A 20,390-nucleotide genomic window follows, 5' to 3' on the forward strand; every position below is an offset into this window, starting at 1 on the left:
CGAGTCCTGTGCAGTAGGTTTGACCACAAATGACCACTTCATGTATGAAATCCTCCCCATTTACGATACCATGCTGCGACCGGAGGTGATGCCGCAGGTGACGAACCTGGGCCGGGCAGAGGGGGCAGGTCAGCAGCATCTTTAAAAAAAAAATGCCAACAAAGTTAGTTCACACAGGTGGGCACTTAAAGGGCCCATCTATAACTTATTTGACTGGACCTCTTTAGGCTGTCCGTGGTCAATGCATTAATAGGTCATAATTACAGGTCATGGGTTTCACAACAGGTTATAACAGGTAAAAGATGTATAAATGTTTTATTATATTTTTATTTTTATTAAAAAATAAAATAAAATACCTGTAACAATGGTTCCAGCCTGACTGTGGAAAGCCTATTAAGTTGTGGCTAAGATGATCCACTCCATTTACAGGCAAGTGTCCATTAAATTACTTTAAATTGCACTCCATTTTTAGGTAAGTGTACATTAAATTACTTTAAATTGCACTCCATTTTTAGGTAAGTGTACATTAAATTACTTTAAATTGCACTCCATTTTTAGGTAAGTGTACATTAAATTCCTTTAAATTGCACTCCATTTTTAGGTAAGTGTACATTAAATGACTTTAAATCGAACTCCATTTTTAGGTAAGTGTACATTAAATTACTTTAAATTGCACTCCATTTTTAGGTAAGTGTAAATTAAATTACTTTAAATTGAACTCCATTTACAGGTAAGTGTGCATTAAATTACTTGATGTTGGACCCCATTTACAGGTAAGTGTGCATTAAATTACTCTCGATTTTGGACCCCATTTACAGGTAAGTGTGCAGCAAATTACTTGATTTTGCACCCCATTTTCGGGTAAGCGTACGGTTACACCTGCAAAAATGCCAGCGGAGACCTGCCCACTATGTTTGCAGTCGTACGCCCGGCTCGGGCAGCACCTGGTGGTCACCCACGGCGTCAAGAACCCAGAGGAGAGGAAGCTGCTCCTTGCCATGGAGTCGGGGCGAGTGAACGCCCGTGCAGGCCTCTGCCCGCTTCCTGCGTGCGGGAAATTCTCCAACAGACTCGACCGCCACATCCGCACCCACTCTGAGGTCACGGCGGGGATGCAGGACGAAGCGCTCCGCTACTGTAAGAGGAGGGTGTGCCTTGAAAAGCTGACTGCCCAGAGGGCCTCCAACCCCGCTTCTCCGATGGTGTCCACCCTCGACCTGGAGCAGCAGCGGTTCATGGAGGAGGCCGCCTCTCTGACGGTTTTTGTCTCTGTTCGCAGCTGGGTCAGCTCCCTCTGGCGGGCGAAGATGACCGTGACCACCATACAGCACTACGTCCTGAACGTGGGATGTTTCATGCGTTTGAAACATGTCGGAGACCCCTCCGCAGTCCTGCCGCTTGACCAAAACAGCCCTGGTCGGCCTCCGCAGGGAGAGGGGGGCGCTCCGCAAGTCTCTGAAGAGGGGCGTGGCCGTCCACCAGACGCAGGTCAAGGAGGTCAACATCATCCGAAAGCCCACCCTCCGCAAGTGCAGGGAACTCGCCGCCAAGGCCATCCCGGACCTTTTGAGTGAGTGGTCTTTCGTCTTCTCCCCGCGCTCTCACCCGCCGGCCGACGAACCTTTGAACTTTGTGCTTTTCTCTCGTCTTTAGCCCTCCTGGAGAACGAGCCCACCCAGAAGACCCTGTGGAGGTTCTACGAGCACTTTGCGGCGCTGCTCGCCTGCGTGTACGGCCACAGAGGGGGAGTTCTCCAAAACATAACTATGCAGGAGGTTCTGGGGGCCCGCAAATCGACCTCGGAGAAGGCGTACCTGATAAACGTGAGCGTCCGACTCTTCTTTGCCCGATGTATTTTTGTGTGGATTTTTTTTTAAATTTATTTGTTTATTGATTGATTTATCTGTTTATGTTTATTTCTTCCCCTCGTGTGTCCACAGGTCGCCAACCACAAGACGAACATGGCTTTCGGGTCGGCCCAGATCGTTTTGACGGAGGAGGAGTTCAGTTGGGTCAATCGACTCCTCCGAGTCAAAGATCAGCTGCCCGGCGGACCCTCCAGACGCAGGTCAAGGAGGTCAACATCATCCGAAAGCCCACCCTCCGCAAGTGCAGGGAACTCGCCGCCAAGGCCATCCCGGACCTTTTGAGTGAGTGGTCTTTCGTCTTCTCCCCGCGCTCTCACCCGCCGGCCGACGGACCTTTGAACTTTGTGCTTTTCTCTCGTCTTTAGCCCTCCTGGAGAACGAGCCCACCCAGAAGACCCTGTGGAGGTTCTACGAGCACTTTGCGGTGCTGCTCGCCTGCGTGTACGGCCACAGAGGGGGGGTTCTCCAAAACTAGGGATGTCCCGATCCGATCCACGGCATCGCGCCGATACCGGCCCAGAACGCTAGATCGGAGATCGGAGGGGAGAAAAAAATATGAGCGATATCCAGTTTAGCGGCGCAGCCTGTCACGTGATGAGAGTAGTAGCCAATTATAGTCGCATGAGTATGAGAGTTAGCTACGGTATTTTACAGAATGGCCATGTCAGCGGTGTGGAATTATTTCAACCTTAAAGAGGAAAAAAGTCCAACGGCTGAATGCAAAATGTATGTTTTGTGTGTTTAGCAATTTCAACTCACAAAAAGGCCACATAAATAGTGCTGTAACGTTACGAGCGCACACCAGAGAACCTAGATAGCAGGTAATGCTATGTTGAACACACACACACACACAAACACACACACGGAAAAAGCTGACACCTCAACTGAGGCATGTGTTTGTTTTAGTACACCTAAAACAAACACATGTCTCAGTATATACAGTCAAATATGTTGGGCAATATAATAAAACATACTTTTCGTGACGTGAGTGCCGTCTCCATCCAAAATTGTCCTCTGCTAACCACACAATGGATGAAACATCGATTGCTCTCTTGCTCACAAATGTCCTCCCACTCACCACGGTCACGGAGAATACACTGTTCAATCACTTCTTCGAGTAATAAGTGTGTCTTTCTAATTATCTTTGTCATTTCACATCTGTTACCTCCTTTCACTCACCAACGCGTTCAATGTTGTGTTTACGCACACGCATTTCAGTCTTTTCAGAAATTCATTGGCTATCAGAAAATAGCGTCATTTCATTCTCTATTGCAACTGGATAGATAAACTGTCACTCAAAGAGAGGTAGGTACCGATCTTCACCAGGCACGCTCGTTGGCTGTTGGAGTTTAGAAGACACCCCTAACACTCGCCGATTGGCTAAAATGACCTGTCAATCAATAGTTCATGGGTCAGCGGCCATTTTGACATTCTTTTTTCTCCAATGTTTACGTTTCAACTGAAGTTAGACGGATCAATAGTGTTAGTGCGTCGAAGTTGTGATAGCGCTGTCGGCTAACGCGAAATGCTACTATTTACATTCCATGGATGTTTATTCATATATACAATTGTTTTGGACTAAAAACTTCTTCAAATTGGATTGTATGGACGCTTTACAGTGAAACCAAACCATTTTGTTGGAATGTGGACTAACAGATGGCTAATTGGTGAGTTTCTTCCAGTTTGTGTTGGTTTGTTTTGGCTGTTGGAGGTCTGACAAAGAGACAGATTGTGCCCGCTGTGTTGATTGTATCTTAAAATAGTTTACGTCGTTCGAATCACGAGTTTCTCAGTTTTCCAAAGATATGTATTATGTTTACTTTTGTGTTTGTTTTGTTTTGTCTTTCACAAAGTTAAACCTATAAACCACCCTGTGGGCCGTATACGGCACGTCGGACCACGAACAGGTTAATTATCTCAGCACAGAATGGGTTCTGAAATCACGTTGCCTCGAAACAGTGTTCATGCCCGAAAACCACACGTCCGACAATATTTCAGATGCTCTCCGGCACACATTTGAAGAATGGTCCCTGGATGAGAAAAAGCTGGCCTGTATCACTACAGACAATGGGGCCAACATTGTTGCAGCAGTCAAAAAGTTGAACTGGCCTTGGCTGAACTGCTTTGGGCACAATTTACATTTGGCAGTTACAAACGCAATGGCAAGCGTCAAAGACCGCACAGCCCGAGCAATGGGCCTGTGTCACACACTGGTTAGTACATTTTCTCAAAGCTGGTTAAAGAGAAGAGACCTAGCGAAAGCACAAGCTGAACTTCAAATTCCTCAGCATGGCCTCATACTGGTAAGTTATTCTTTAAACTATTTGCTAACTTATTGGTCATGTTATTAGCCAATAAATACAATTTTATTATAAAAATTAAACAAGTTTCTGGATTTAATGTATTTTTCGTTTAAAAGAAATATTTTGAAACGAAAATTATTTTAAAAGGTAAGATATATTGAAGAAAAAAAACATTAGGTTAACTTTCAGTTTACATCCATATGAATGTGCATAGACATTTTATATTAAAATTAACATGCGTTATTTTGCAGTGGGGATATTTTAAATGTAGGCTATTTTTTGTTTAGTAAAAATAGCCTATTGAAACGAATGAATAGTTTACATTTAAATGTAGCCTAGTCTAATTTATTTTTGTAATGCTAGTTAGACGATGTCCTTGTCTAATTTCAATGATTTAACGGCCAACATTCTGTTCAGGACTGCGCTACGAGATGGGGCACCAAACAGAAAATGGTGGAAAGAGTTTTAGAGCAAATCCCGGCTATCAGAAGAGTTCTGGATGACCGGAGACATCAACATCTAAATCCAAGCTGGCAGGACATCGCTGTCCTTGAGTCCGTGAACGCAGCACTAAAACCCGCAGCTGAGTTTACGGATCTGCTGTCTGGCTAAAGTTACGTTACAGTGTCTTCAGTCAAGCCCGTCCTGAAACTCCTGACAGAAGAAATGCTTAAACCATCCTCCGAGGATACCACCTTAACATCGGACATAAAGAACAAAATGTGTAGTGTTCTACATGGGAAGTATGAACCAGCTGCCTTACAAAATCTTTTGGCAAAGGCGTGTTGTTTAGATCCTCGATATAGAGGTGATCATATTAATGACACGGAGACAAAATCCGCACTCTTCGAAGAGATGGTGGGAGTGGCGGACGAAGAGACCGCTGTCCGTGCGCCTGCGCCAGAGGTTGGAGACGAAGGGCAAGCGATGGTGCCACCTGTAGCAAAGAAAAAGACTCTTGGAGACCTGCTGAAGTCACGGACAACCTCCGCGTCAGCGCCCATACCCAAGAGAGCGCGATGAAGGAGGAGTGAGGAGTATCTAAATGATCTAAATGAGGAGTGCATCGACTCCAACGCAAACCCACTGTCCTGGTGGCGCGATAATCAGTCTAGATATCCGCTGCTGTCAAAAGTCGCGCGCAAATACATGTGTATTTGTGCAACAAGCACTCCGTCAGAAAGAGTTTTCAGTGCCGCGGGGAATATTGTTACTCCCATGCGATCCTCCCTGAAACCTCATAAGGTTAATATGTTGGTTTTCCTAGCGCGAAACAAGGACATAACCCAGGTCTAAATATCATTCGTTAACGAAGTTTAATCTCTGTATTTTTACTTTGGCACATTGTTTTCATGTGATAGCTACTTTAAGAATTCTTTCGTTTTTTTAAATTAGAAAAAGGCATTTTCTTATTGTTTTCATGTGATACTTTAGAACACTTTGATTTCTTTATTTTTTTTAAATTGGAAAATGCATGTTCTTGTTGCTGTTTGGCATTTAACAATAAACAAAAATGTTCTAAGACGTGTCTCTCTGTCAGTTAAAGCAACATTATATATGATACTAAACAACAACAATAGAGTTTTGCATGCAGTAGCCTAAAATCAGGATAAATTATGTTTTGTAAAAAAAAAAAAAAAAAAAAAAAACGGCGGCATATTTTTAAAATTTCTTAACCGCGACAGCCCTAGTGGGTAAGAGTAGGGTTGAGGCAGCAGCAAGTATGGCCATTTCAACTTTTAATGAGGGGGCCTCTACCATGCTTGCCATTATGGATAAGCTTTGGCTGGAAAGCACTGTCGTTACCGTCAGCACCATCAGGGAAACCGACATGCTGAGGATCACAAAAGCCGAATCCATCCAGTCTGAGCGTGCAAAACGTTGCAGAAAGACTCTGAGCACAGCTAAAAAGCTGAAAAGGCATCAGCAAGAGAGGGGGGAGGGGCCTACATATGGTGCAGGCATGGAGAGCTAGGCTTTCAACCCTCATGGGTGAACTTTGTGTTCCGATGGACATAAAAGAGAGTTGCAGTTCTGATAAGTTTGTGTCTGTATCAGATCAGATTCAGTTTATTGTCATTGACAAAATACAAAGTACAAAGCCAACGAAACATAGTTAGCATCTAACCAGAAGTGCAAACAGTAGTAATAATTTAAAAGAAACATAAAAAGTTATAATTACAATATATAAATATAAATAAATAGTGCAGTTGCAGGGCTCAGTGCAATGTCTCAGAAAGTAGAGGTAGTGTTTAACATCCTGACCGCAGATGGGCAGAAACTGTTCCTAAATCTGCTCGTATGACAGCGAAGGCTCCTATATCGTCTCCCAGATGGGAGAAGAGTAAATAGTCCATTGATGGGATGAGAAGTGTCTTTAATAATGCATCTTGCCCTACGTAAGCATCGCTTAGAGTAAATGTCTTGTATTGAGGGCAATTTAGCACCAATGATGTTTTGGGCCGTTTTGACCACACGTTGGAGGGCTTTCCGGTCTGAAACAGTGCAGTTGCCATACCACACTGTGATGCAGTTTGTTAGGATGCTTTGAATTACACATAGATAGAAGTTCTTCAATATGAGAGGGGACAGATGGGCTTTCTTTAATTTCCTGAGAAAGTAGAGGCGCTGTTGTGCCTTTTTGATGAGACTAGAAGTGTTAATGGTCCAGGTAAGATCCTCAGAAATATGAACACCCAAAAATTTAAAACTGGTCACTCGATCCACTTGAGACCCATTAATATAAATGGGAGTATGTGTGTAGTCTTTCTTAGACTGCCGATAGTCCACAATCAGCTCCTTGGTTTTCTGGGTATTGAGTATGAGATTGTTGGATGCACACCACTCTACCAGGTGTTGAACCTCTTCCCTGTAGGCATCTTCAGTATTATCGCTGACCAAGCCTACCACGGTGATATCATCTGCAAACTTAATTATAGAGTTTGAGACATGCACAGGTTGGCAGTTGTAGGTAAAGAGAGAGTAGAGGATTGGGCTCAGAACACAGCCCTGTGGCACACCGGTGTTCAAGGTGAGGGTAGAGGAGTGATGGTTGTCGATCCTAACAGACTGTGGTCTGTTAGTGAGGAAGTCCAGGAACCAGTTGCAGAGAGAAGGGCTGATGCTAAGTTCAGTGAGCTTAGAGATTAGCTTGGACGGGATCACAGTATTAAAAGCAGAGCTAAAATCAATAAATAACATTCTTACATATGTATTGCTTTTATCCAGGTGATTCAAAGAAGTGTGGAGGGCTGAGGCAATGGCATCTTCAGTTGACCTGTTAGATTTATAGGCAAACTGAAATGGGTCAAGTGTTAGGGGCAGGCACTTTTTCAGATGGAAGAGAACCAGCCTCTCAAAATATTACCAATATTATAATATTGGTAAAGACATCTGCCAGCTGTTCAGCGCATGCCCTAAGCACTCGGCCTGGAATGCCATCAGGGCCAGACACTTTGTGTGCATTCACCCTGCTCAGGGCAGAGCACACCTCATCGGCGGTAAGTGTGAGTGGCAGATGATCAGGTGGGAGCTCAACTTTGGTAGGAGATTCTGTATTTTCCAAATCAAAGCGAGCATAAAAGACATTCAGGTCGTCAAGGAGAGTAGGCTTGCTGGTTGGATAATTGCTGTTAGATGGTTTATAATCCGTTATAGCATGAATGCCTCTCCACATACGACGAGGATCGTTGTTTTTAAACTTATCCTCGGTCTGGAGTTTGTGATTATGTTTAGCAGCTTTGATACCCCTTCTCAGATTAGTTCTGGATAAACTGTAGGCATCCCTGTCGCCAGATTTAAAGGCAGCATCACGTGCTTTTAACAGGAGTCGAACTTCCTTGTTCATCCAGGGTTTCTGATTTGGAAATACTTTAATAGTTTTTTGGGTGGATACTTTGTCAACGCAACTGTTGATGTAGTGCAAAACGGAACTTGTGTAGATATTAATGTCTGTATGAGAGACCAAAGTAGCTTGACGAGCAAATATAGTCCAGTCTGTATTCTGAAATTCTTGCTGTAATAAAGAGTCGGCATCCTCTAGCCACACTTTTACAGTCTTCACAGTAGGTTTTTCACGTTTAATAATGGAAATGTATTTGGGCAGTAAGAGCAGAGATAAGTGATCAGATTGTCCAACATGGGGCTGGGGGATAACTTTGTAAGCATCAGAGATGTTTGTATAAACATTATCAAGAGTGTTACCACCTCTTGTAGGGCATGAGATATTTTGATAAAATTTGGGCAGTACTGACCTCAGATTGGCATGGTTAAAATCACCAGCAATGATAAAAGCACCATCTGGATGCCCTGTCTGCAGCTTATTAACAGCGGAACAGAGATCTTTCATTGCCAGTTTAGCAGTGGCATCCGGGGGTACGTAAACAGCAGCGATTATGATAGATGAAAACTCACGGGGCAGGTAGAACGGTCTACACTTGATGAACATGTATTCAATATCAGCCGAACAGTGGGATTCAGTAATAACAGCGTCGGTGCACCACGCTCTGTTTACATAAATGCAAACACCCCCACCTTTGCTTTTACCGGAGTCTGCGACTGTTCTGTCGGCTCTGTAGATGTTACATCCTTGTAGCTCAATCACGCTGGCTGGGATGGTGTTATTGAGCCAAGTTTCCGTGAAAACCATAACATTGCAGTCCATAAACTTTTTCTGAGTGATCTGGAGCCGTAGTTCGTCTACTTTATTTGCCAAATACCGTACGTTCGCAAGAAAGATGCTAGGTAGACTTTGGCGATGTGGGTTGCACTTTAGCCTAGCCCGCAGGCCACTCCGCTTACCCCTTCGTTGTTTACGCTCACAACGCCGACGACGTGCACTTCCTGCCGGTCCAGCTGACTCACTCGAGTCCAGGGTCCGGAGTAGCTCTACGGGTAACAGCTGGAGATGTGTTTCTTTATCCACTGCGATGTTTGTACAGCGAAGCTTAATGTCCAAGAGTGTATGACGGCTATATGAAATTAATGCCGAGTAGTTACGAACAACTGAGCTAAAAATAACTAGATATATAATACACAGTTTGCCAAAGCTGGAGAGACGCTGAGCCTCGCGATTTACACGCGCCGCCATTTTAGCCATTTTATCTGTGGTTCTCAGTGGTTACACTGTAAAAAAAAATCCTAATTTCACAGAAAATAACTGTGATTCTTGACGACCATTTTCTTTCATTTTAAATTGTACTCAAAACACTGCAAAATTACAAATAATATCTGGAAAATAAAAATGTAGCTGATATTTTAGGTATTGTGACATTAAAGAAAAAATTCCAGTCATTCACTTTTTTTTACAGAAATTGATTGTATTTTTCATACAGTATTTTTCTGTTTTCTTAAATTACATAAACATTTATGTAAAAGTACAAATAGAATCTGTAATTAAATGGTAACAAAACAGTTAAATGATTACATGACTGTAGCTCAAAAAACTGTAACATTAAAGTAAAACGTCATAAATTAAATAAACTGAAAAACACTATTATTTACAGATATTTCCTGCATTATTATGATCAAATACCGTCATTGTAAAAAAATCGTTAAAAAAGGGTCAATTGACTGGCAGCACAGGGTGCCAAACAAAAACCATAAAATTACAGTAAAAATATGTTAATTTAAATAAAAACTTGACATCACCATGATTGAGATCAGTGTTTGCTTTAGTTGAGCTCTTGACCTTTATTATATGCTATTAGTTTTACCCTGGCTGTTTTAATTATGTTTTTCAACATACATTTGTTATAGCATTGAAAGCGGGAGAAAATATCAGCTGATGTTGGTCAGTTATTGGTGATGTTATAGTCATCATGTGGTGACCTGATTCACTGAAATATCCGAGTGTATCTGTTGTGATTACATAGGTGTACTTAAGTTTTAGATTAAATCTAGGATTTTCGTATTTTTCCCCATGAACCTTGTTATATTGAAACAATATTAATTAAGTGGTTAATTTAGTGATGATTGAGCATTGAAGACACCTGGTGATAACAAGCAGAATCACTGAAGGGGAAAATCTCAAATTGTAAGCCACCGTTATGGCGATCAGTGTTTGCTTTAGTTGGGCTCTCGACACTTATACTTTCACTTTAAATTTTGTTTGATCTAAATGAAACCTATTCAGATGATTCAGTTTAACTTGTTAGCCACAGTTTAGTGGTTCTGCAGCATATGATAATCTGTATTTTTCTTATAATTCAAAACATGTAATAAAAATTGTTCTGATCAAATCCCTTTATCTTTATTTAGAAACGCAGACATCAATAATCAGCCTGTGTATCTCAACCGTGGTGACAATAATAATCATTGCTGCCACCAATCACAACTCATTAATGGCTCATGCATTGCGGTATGAATAAATTATGATCTGAATTGTCTATGTAATTTACTTTTCCTAATTGAATATTCTGCTCGCCACCATTGATGAGAAGCATTGACTGAATCTTGATATCTGTGTGTGCATAAAAGAAAGACTTTCTTTTTTTGTACAACTTTTAATAAATCCATTATATTATATCTCAAACTCTGGGTATTTATACAGAATCACAGTTATAATGTAACCAACAACATAAGTCACAAACATTAAGTTCAAATAATGATTGTCATAATATAACAAAAATTATTAGATAATATTTTTTTCTTTGTTCATCTGGCAGGTATTACTCAGATCCAACAGCCAATTAAAATATAAAGTTTATAAAATAAGGGTCAAGAGCCCAACTAAAGCAAACACTCATCTCCATAACGGTGGCTTACAATTTTAGATTTTCTCCTTGTGATTCTGCTTTAGGTGTCTTCAATGATGCTCAATCATCACTCAATTAATCACTTAATTATCTCATTAACTTTAACACTCTTGAGTGTGTACTCCTGTATCCCAGGAGTGTTAAATTAACACTGACTGAGATTTTGCTGTGACGAAGAGCCGTAGCTAGCTGACAAGCTGAGGCATAGTGCATTAAAAATCAGGTGATATCACTAAGCATTCAATTACTTGAAAACCATTACCATTAATAAGTGATCAGATCTTTTGAACTGAGATTCTCTTGGACTCCTACCATAACAAATATGTATCAATTATGACACTCAGTTAAAGCAGCCAGAGAAATAGTAATGTTAAAAGCAAAGGGTCAAGAGCCCCACTAAAGCAAACACTGATCTCCATCATGGTGACATCAACATTTATTATTTCACATAAAAAATCAACTTCTAAACATCTGTTTCAGTAAGAATGTTAGTATGCAATAAATAAAGTCTGGATTGTTTCTGTATGGTGTGTTTTGTGGGTCACCATTGTGTTGAAGAGTAGAGCTTGTGCTTCAGTTCAAGATGAGCAGAATAAAACTAATGCATGTTCCTTTATTTAACTGACAGTAACTGTGTAGTTGCTGATGCAGTGATGTATAGTGACAGTAAATCATACATCACCTATATGTTTCTTCATAAAACAATTAGGAAATATGTGAAATAACTGTGTTTACTTTTGCACTTATTTAAATTAGGCTATTTTACATTCATTTTATGTTTTTTGAATGGCAGCCATTGCTGACAGTCATTGACTGTTTTTTACTATGAAGGTATTTGATCATAATAATGCATTGTTTTTACAGTTAGAGTGTTTGATCGTAATAATCCAGATAATAGCTGTAAAATAACAGTGTTTTTCTGTAAAACAACTTAATTTAAATTAGGATATTTTACTTTATTTTTACGGTATTTATTTGGCACGTATTTTTTACAGTGTAGTTGAAGGTCTTATTTGGCAATGTTGTTTTATTCAGTTGTCATTTTTCATGTAAATTGTTATAAACAATAACTTGGCCAGTTATTTTGCTTGTTAGCAATGTTTTCATGTAGAAATGTGTGGAATTTTAGAATATACATTTTTAAAGCCCGTTTTCTCAAAATGACTTTTTTCTCATACTCAAAGTCTGAAATCTCCACTTCAGTAGCACCTATATACACCAAACTTTCCAGTCTTGTACCTAGTTATATTATGAAGACATTTACAGAGGGATTTGTAAATATATTATTCCTAGCCTGATTTATGTAACATTTTATCCCAAAAAACATGGCGAAAAATCATTTTTTTAAGACTATTGATGGTATATTCTGATTTACAGGATATCAAAAGTAGATATCCATAAATCCTTCTGTAATTTTTTCCCATCTATTATATGAACACAATGAAGAAAAAAATTTGAACCTGGCTTTATCCAATAGTCATATTTCGTTGTTTTAAAGATATGCAAATTAGTGCATATTTAATCAGATAATGCCTCATTTGCATATTTAAACATTAAATTACAGAAAACTTGTAATACATTTTTTTCTCATCTTAATGTAGGTAATCAACTAGGAAAGTTTCATGGTGATATCTGCTAGTTTAAAATTTTACCCTATTCACCTGTAGTGTCTCGCCTTAAAGGATTAAATCGCTTCTGAATGAAATTTTCCTGATATTTTACTCACCCCCATGTCATCCAAGATATTCAGGTCTTTCTTTCTTCAGTCGAAAAGAAATTAAGGTTTTTGATGAACACATTCTAGGATTTTCCTCCTTATAGTGGATTTCAATGGGACCCAAACGGCTGAAGGTCAAAATTATAGTTTCAGTGCTGCTTCAAAGGGCTGTAAATGATACCAGATGAGGAATAAGGGTCTTATCTAGAGAAACTATTGGTCCTTTTCTTAAAAAAAACAACTGTATACTTTATAAACACAAAAGATCATGTAGTGAAGTTTTTCTTCTTCCACGCAACAGACCAGGAGACTCTTGAGGTATCTTTCACGCAGAAGTTCTTTATTGCGTCACTGTAGTCATCTCAAAGTAAGTCTAACTAAGGGAAAACATTCCCTTACAATTTATACATTTAGAGGGGAGGAGTTTACATTGAGGGGGGGAGGGAACTGAAACAAAGCAATGTAAATGATTCAACAGGCATCTCAGTTCATCAGCATAGCAGTTTTATGTGCCTTGACATGCTAATCTGGAGGAGTTAAATTGAGGAGGAGTCTCTTGAAACAAAGCAAATGTAAATGATTCAGCAGATTACCAGAGACGCTAATCTAATCAGTCTGACCAGCGTGGTCACACTTTTACCATTACAAAAGCAAAGCTGAATCTTGAACTTAATGGCCAGGAAGCGCATAAAGACAAAAGCTAATGTGTGACACCTGGAATGCTTGGCTTAATCTTATCGGCCTCAAAATGGTAAACACTGTATACATTTTACAGTTGAAAATACTGTTAAACCTTAAAAAAAAATATCGGACTAATATCGGTATCGGCAAAAGCCAAAGGTGCGGCATCGGTATCGGTATCGGAAGTGAAAAAGTGGTATCGGGACATCCCTATCCAAAACATAACTATGCAGGAGGTTCTGGGGGCCCGCAAATCGACCTCGGAGAAGGCGTACCTGATAAACGTGAGCGTCCGACTCTTCTTTGCCCGATGTGTTTTTGTGTGGATTTTTTTTTTATTGATTTGTTTATTGATTGATTTATCTGTTTATTTTTATTTCTTCCCCTCGTGTGTCCACAGGTCGCCAACCACAAGACGAACATGGCTTTCGGGTCGGCCCAGATCGTTTTGACGGAGGAGTTCAGTTGGGTCAATCGACTCCTCCGAGTCAAAGATCAGCTGCCCGGCGGACCCTCCGCTAAGTTCCTGTTTTTCACTTCGACTTTTTCCTGTCGGAGACCCCTCCGCAGTCCTGCCGCTTGACCAAAAAAGCCCTGGTCAGCCTCCGCAGGGAGATGGGGGCGCTCCGCAAGTCTCTGAAGAGGGGTGTGGCCGTCCACCAGACGCAGGTCAAGGAGGTCAACATCATCCGAAAGCCCACCCTCCGCAAGTGCAGGGAACTCGCCGCCAAGGCCATCCCGGACCTTTTGAGTGAGTGGTCTTTCGTCTCCTCCCCGCGCTCTCACCCGCCGGCCGACGGACCTTTGAACTTTTTGCCATTCTCTCGTCTTTAGCCCTCCTGGAGAACGAGCCCACCCAGAAGACCCTGTGGAGGTTTTACGAGTACTTTGCGGCGCTGCTCGCCTGCGTGTACGGCCACAGAGGGGGGGTTCTCCAAAACATAACTATGCAGGAGGTTCTGGGGGCCCGCAAATCGACCTCGGAGAAGGCGTACCTGATAAACGTGAGCGTCCGACTCTTCTTTGCCCGATGTGTTTTTGTGTGGATTTTTTTTTTAATTGATTTGTTTATTGATTGATTTATCTGTTTATGTTTATTTCTTCCCCTCGTGTGTCCACAGGTCGCCAACCACAAGACGAACATGGCTTTCGGGTCGGCCCAGATCGTTTTGACGGAGGAGGAGTTCAGTTGGGTCAATCGACTCTTCCGAGTCAAAGATCAGCTGCCCGGCGGACCCTCCGCCAAGTTCCTGTTTTTCACTTCGACCCCAAACCCATGCAAAAATCTCAATTCCTACTTCCAAGAGGCCTGGAAGTCCATGGGCCTTCCCGGGTGCCCCACCTTCACTGACGTCCGCACGTCCATCGCCAGCCACGTAAGCATCCGTCGCCGCTTCTGGCATGCATTTCGGAGGTCCTCCGCCGGTGGCGGCATTGGTTTTTACTCTTCTCTGTCTCTGTCCTCCCAGATAAAATTCACCCACACCAACGACGACCGGGTCAAGCTGTCCAAGTTCATGTGCAACGACACCAGGACGGCGGACAAATTTTACGTTGCCAACTTGACCCCCCAGCAGGCCATGGAGCACCGGAGGCTCTTCGACACTGCCCTGGAGGGCGAAGAGAGGGGCTCCCCGTCAAAGCAGCCGACTTCAATCAAACACAAGTGGCCCGCGAAGGGGAAGGAGCCCCTCAAGAAGAAGAGGAGCGCTCCAGAGTCCTCGGACAAGGAGATGACTTCGGGCAGCACGACTCCAGAGGCGACCAAGAGCCCGGAGTACCAGGAGTCTGGGACGTCCAGCCCCGAGTCCAGTGGGGTGAGTTGACTTTTTCCTTTGACTGCAGAGTTACAACATCCCTCTTGCGACATCACAACCGATGACTTATCATGTCTTTGTGTGTGTGTGTGTGCGTGTTTTTCCTACTTTGCGCAGCACGAGGAGCAGCAGGATGAGGAGGAGGAGAAGGCCGAGTCAGGCGCAGAGGCGGTGGGATCCCAAGACGAGGAGGAGGAGACGACCACCCCAAAAAAGTACCCGCGGCGGAGAGGGAAAGCTACGGTGCTCCTGACTCCCCTGAAATGTTTGGCGTCGACTCAGAGGCACGTGTCCCCGCTGAAAGTCAAGAAGGCCATCTTTTCCCCCACCTCCACGACCCTCGTCGGCCTGACACGCCAAAAGGAGGTCTCCAAGAAGGTCAAGGAGGCCATTAAGAAGCGCAGGCAGCGCAAATAGACGTTGAAACTGAGTTGACGTTTTTTAGACGTCGAGTTCGTGTTCATGGTCGCGTTTTTTCCGAGTGTTCGTGAGTGTTTGTTCCGCGAGAGATTTTTATTCTTCTAATTTTAAACTGTTCAAGTGTTCAAGTGAGTTAAAGTGTGTTTTTTTAGAAAGTGTTTGTTCCGCAAGAGACTTTTGTTAAAAAAAAAAAAAAAAAAAGTTCAAGTGTTCGATTTTTTAAAGACTTTGAGTTGTTCCTTTGTTTTTTTTACCCATCACCATTTTCATTTAAATTTCACTTTTTTCCTGTATATTTGTTCAAAATAAAGTAGTTTTTGTAATTTTTGGAATTTTAACTTCTTGTCTGTCCTTTTTTTCCAAGTATTGTTTAGATAATTCAAATTTATTTAGGCGCTTAATTAAAATGGTTTAAACTGGTCAAAGTGTTAATTGATCTGTTCGTGTAATCAAACCCTGTGTAATTAGTTTGTTATAACACCTATGTCTACTGACAGTGTCCCCAAACAGCCTATAGGGACGCTGTCAAATAAGTTACAGGTGGGCACAAAAGAGTCCCACCCGCAACTTATTTGACGGGACCTCAGGGACATCAGATAAGTTGCAGGTGGGACAGCATCCCACCTGCAACTTATTTGATGGGACCGCTTTAGGCTGTTTGTGGTCAATGCATTATTAGGTCATAATTCATGATTGTTAGTGGTTTATTACTAAAAACTTGCAGCACAGTGGACAGGGCAGACAATGCAACATGTTGGGGTACTTAGCATTTCATGATAATGCATAACTAGCCTTAAAATGACATGTCCACGGACAGCTTACAGGGACCCTGTCAAATAAGTTACAGGTGGGATGCAGTTTTCGACTTTGAGATTTTCGGCCGGTGAATCCTGGTCAGGAATTGGGCATTTCAACACATACGGTGAAATGCCCAATTCCTGACCAGGATTCACCGGCTGAAAATGTCAAAGTTAGAAACAGCATCCCACCTGTCACTTATTAGACAGGGTCCCTGTAGGCTGTCTGTGGACAGCATGATTTTATGCAAATTATGCACAATTAATGGTCGTAATTTACACCAGTGTGTTGCGCTGTGTCCACCGAGTCCTGTGCAGTAGCTTTGTCCACAAATGATCATTTCATGGATGGAAATATGACCTTTTAAAGCACTGTCCACAGACAGCCCACAGGGGCCACGTCAAATAAGTTACAGGTGGGATGCTGTTTTCGACTTTGAGATTTTCGGCCGGTGAATCCTGGTCAGTAATTGGGGATTTCAACACATGTGGTGAAATGCCCAAATCCTGACCAGGATTCACCGGCTGAAAGTGTCAAAGTCAGAAACAGCATCCCACCTGTAACTTATTAGACAGGGTCCCTGTATACTGTCTGTGGACAGTGCTTTAAAAGGTTTTAAAAGGACATGCCGAGCGGGCTAGGTCGAGACACGCCGAGTTTATTTTTGGCTATTTTTTATGCACCTCTCTGTGTCCCATTGACTTCTATGGGAGCATGTTTCTGCCAGGGTCAATTCAGCAGTCAGTATTAGAGGGCCTACTGGGCTCAGGAAGCATCCAGAGCCACGGAACTCTGGGGCCCTATCCGGGGACCCGTGGCGGTCGTCTGTGCCGAATTTCGAGGTTCTGCGACCTTTTGACCCCTTTGGGCGACTGTTTGTTTGACGTCCCATGTGCAACTTATTGCATGGGGCTGTTGGTGGCCAATTAGCGCGAAAAAAAGTTGTAGGGTCGCGGAACTCCAGAACCCGTCCCAGGGGCCCGTGACGGTACGCATACTTCAATTTCGGGGCTGATCGGACCTTTCTTTCCCCCCCTCAACGAGCACATGGTCCGATCAATGGCCGCCCTCCTCACACACAGAAAGGCATATAGTCAGAGTGAGTCAAAGGGAGGAGAATTTTGCACCGAAAAAACACGCGCTCGGGACCGATCTAGAACCCTGCGGTCCGGGATCTAGAACCCGGGGCCCCTCGACTACCAGGGTGGCGGGTTTGGAGGCGGTGCGACCTTTCGACCCCTGCGTTTCGGCCCTCCCACGTGCAACTTATTCGGTTCAAACTTCGTATGCGCTTCCAGGTCAAGGGGGTGTTCTTTTCGGGAAAACGAGACGTTTCGGACACGGAACTCTAGAACCCGTCCCTGGAGCCCGCGACGAGACGTGCGCGTCAGTTTGGGCCCGATCGGGCGTTTCCTTCAAACCGTGTCGCTGAAACACACGCTTAGAACCGATCTAGAACCACCAAACTCGCGATCTAGAACCGGGGCCCCCGGGCTACCTCCGTGCCGAATTTGGGGCCGCTGCGACCTTCGGACCTCTCTCGGCCCCTGTTTGTTTGATGTCCCACGTGCAACTTATTGCATGGGGCAGTTGGTGGCCAATTAGCGCGAAAAAAGGTCAGAGGGCCGCAGAACTCTAGAACCCGTCCCCGGGGCCCGTGACGAGGCGCGCGTGTTAGTTTGAGGCCAATCGGGCGTTACCTTCAAACCGTGTTGCTGAAACACGCTTAGAACCGATCTAGAACCACCAAACTCGCTATCTAGAACCGGGGGCCCCCGGACTACCTCTGTGCCGAATTTGGGGCTGCTGCGACCTTTGGACCCCTTTTGGTCCCTGTTTCTTTGACGTCCCACGTGCAACTTATTGCATGAGGCAGTTGGTGGCCAATCAGCGCGAAAAAAGGTCAGAGGGCCGCGGAACTCTAGAACCCGTCCCAGGGGCCCGTGACGGGCCGCACACGTCAGCTTGGGGCCAACCGGACCCTTCTGTCACATCGTCCACCCGAAAGACCCAAAAAACAGGTGGTTAGGGGGTCAGAATATGCACTCTGCGGCCATGAGGAAGACCGTGGTGAAGTTTGGGCATTTTGTAGAGATGAGGAAGAGGATAGGTGGTTAGGGGTCTTGAGGAAGACTATGGTGAAGTGTAGGTGTTCAGGGGACCCCATAGGCACTTCGTGGCACTGAAGAAGAGGATGGGCGGTTAGGGGTCAAAATAGGCACTTCGTGGCACTTGAGGAAGACTATGGTGAAGTTTAGGCGGTCAGGGGACCCCATAGGCACTTCGTGGCACCGAAGAAGAGGATAGGCGGTTAGGGGTCAAAATAGGCACTTCGTGGCACTTGAGGAAGACTTTGGTGAAGTTTAGGTGGTCAGGGGACCCCATAGGCACTTCGTGGCAATGAAGAAGAGGATAGGCGGTTAGGAGTCAAAATAGGCACTTCGTGGACAACGAGGAAGACTATGGTGAAGTTTAGGCGGTCAGGGAACCCCATAGGCACTTCGTGGCAGTGAAGAAGAAAATAGGCGGTCAGGGGTCAAAATAGGCACTCCGTGGGACAGAGGAAGACTATGGTGAAGCATAGGCGGTCAGGGGACCCCATATGCACTTGGTGGACCCCCCCGTAGCGCACCGGCACCCCTAGAGGCGTCCACACAGAGCCTATGGTAATTTATGCTAATACCGGCCACTTAATATGCGATTTCGGATAGGGTCCCACTCACCATCCAAATAAGCAGCTTCTGTCGTCCATTTGGCGCTCGCAAACCTCAAACTGCTTACGCAGACAATGGCAACTTAAAGGGACTCTGTGTAGGAATTACCCCCATCTAGTGGTTAAATAGTATTTTGCATTCAAACAAATTTTGCTCTCCAGCGCCTCGCTTTTTCAAGTGCGTATTGCATCTACGGTTGCCGTTATGTACCAAAAATGCTATGACAGGATGTCTTGTAGTAACACTTCATCGAGTTTTTCTCCGGGTGAACAGGTTTGTAACTTAAAAAAAACAGCAACTTATGTGTTAACTTATGTGTACAATGTATGTGTCTAGCTGTATAAATTAATTTTAATTCCCTGTACAATCTTATCCACATAGCAAAATCACAATTTTAGCTAATTGATCATTTATATAAAAAAAGAAAGCTATAGAAAATCTTACAGAGAGCAATATTTTCTTCAATATTTTCTTACAATCATTATCTCTATATTTTTACTGAATTTATAGGTTATAAAGAATTAACTTACAAACCTTCCTTTTAAAACCTTCCTTCACAATAGCTGCGAGTAAAGTAGTCAATAGCTGCTATTCATCAAAGACCTTGTTTAACTTTTTTACCTATAAATGTTATACTGTCTATATAATAAAGTACACAACCAAGCAATGACAAAAAAATTAAGTAAGACTGTAACATTGACTAACCTGTCGAGGAGAAAGCAGGCAACTTCAGCGTCTCTTCTGAAATCTTTCTGCTGCATTAGCTCTTTCCACGGTTGAAAACGCTATCCCGATATTTAAGGCCATTGCACACTGAGTACGAAATTTTCGTATGCATATTTTCGTGTACGTCAGCCTAAAAACCTTGCACACCGAGTCCGTTGCGTATTTATTAAACCTTTGCGGGAAAAAACGCAAAAATACCAAATGGATTCGTCAAGCAGTGAGGATGATTTTTGCCCCCTCTCATATTGAAAAGAGAAGAAAGAGAAAATATTACGTCCATCCAATCCTGAAATTGCGCCGAGAGGAAGGAGTTCCTTATCAAGGAGTTGCGAATTTATCCTGAGCGATTCAAAATTTACCTCAGAATGTCAGTGGGACAGTTTGATGCTTTGCTAGCGATTCTGGAGCCACATATTAAAATCAAGACCACCAATTAACGTGAACCAATCGATTCTGAACGGAGACTGGCAGTGTGTCTGGTATGGACCAGGGGTGTATTCCAGAAAGCTGGGTTAATTAACCATCAGATTAACCCTAAACTCTGGGTTGATTAACCCAAAACCTGCTTACTCTGGGTATGTCGGTTCCAAA

General features: G+C 43.3%; 1 protein-coding gene across 1 annotated transcript; it reads left to right on the top strand.

Annotated features, from left to right (window-relative positions):
• Window positions 1-13,940: 13,940 nt before the first annotated feature.
• Window positions 13,941-15,558, top strand: LOC120491740 (uncharacterized). The gene is made up of 3 exons (XM_039689745.2): window positions 13,941-14,700; window positions 14,794-15,141; window positions 15,259-15,558. Exons 1-3 carry the CDS (start codon window positions 14,467-14,469, stop codon window positions 15,556-15,558), a joined length of 882 nt encoding a protein of 293 aa, XP_039545679.1. The 5' UTR covers window positions 13,941-14,466.
• The last annotated feature ends 4,832 nt before the right edge of the window (window positions 15,559-20,390 follow it).

Source organism: Pimephales promelas, chromosome 2, assembly GCF_988280905.1.
Source record: "Pimephales promelas chromosome 2, fPimPro1.hap1.1, whole genome shotgun sequence".
Lineage (NCBI taxonomy): Eukaryota > Metazoa > Chordata > Actinopteri > Cypriniformes > Leuciscidae > Pimephales > Pimephales promelas.

Bases quoted from the DNA above. Each gene is read 5' to 3' on its own strand.
- LOC120491740 (XM_039689745.2), top strand. From the start codon at position 14,467: ATGGCTTTCGGGTCGGCCCAGATCGTTTTGACGGAGGAGGAGTTCAGT. The intron at 14,701-14,793 runs GTAAGCATCCGT...CTGTCCTCCCAG, and splicing joins GCACGTCCATCGCCAGCCAC to ATAAAATTCACCCACACCAA. The intron at 15,142-15,258 runs GTGAGTTGACTT...TACTTTGCGCAG, and splicing joins CCAGCCCCGAGTCCAGTGGG to CACGAGGAGCAGCAGGATGA.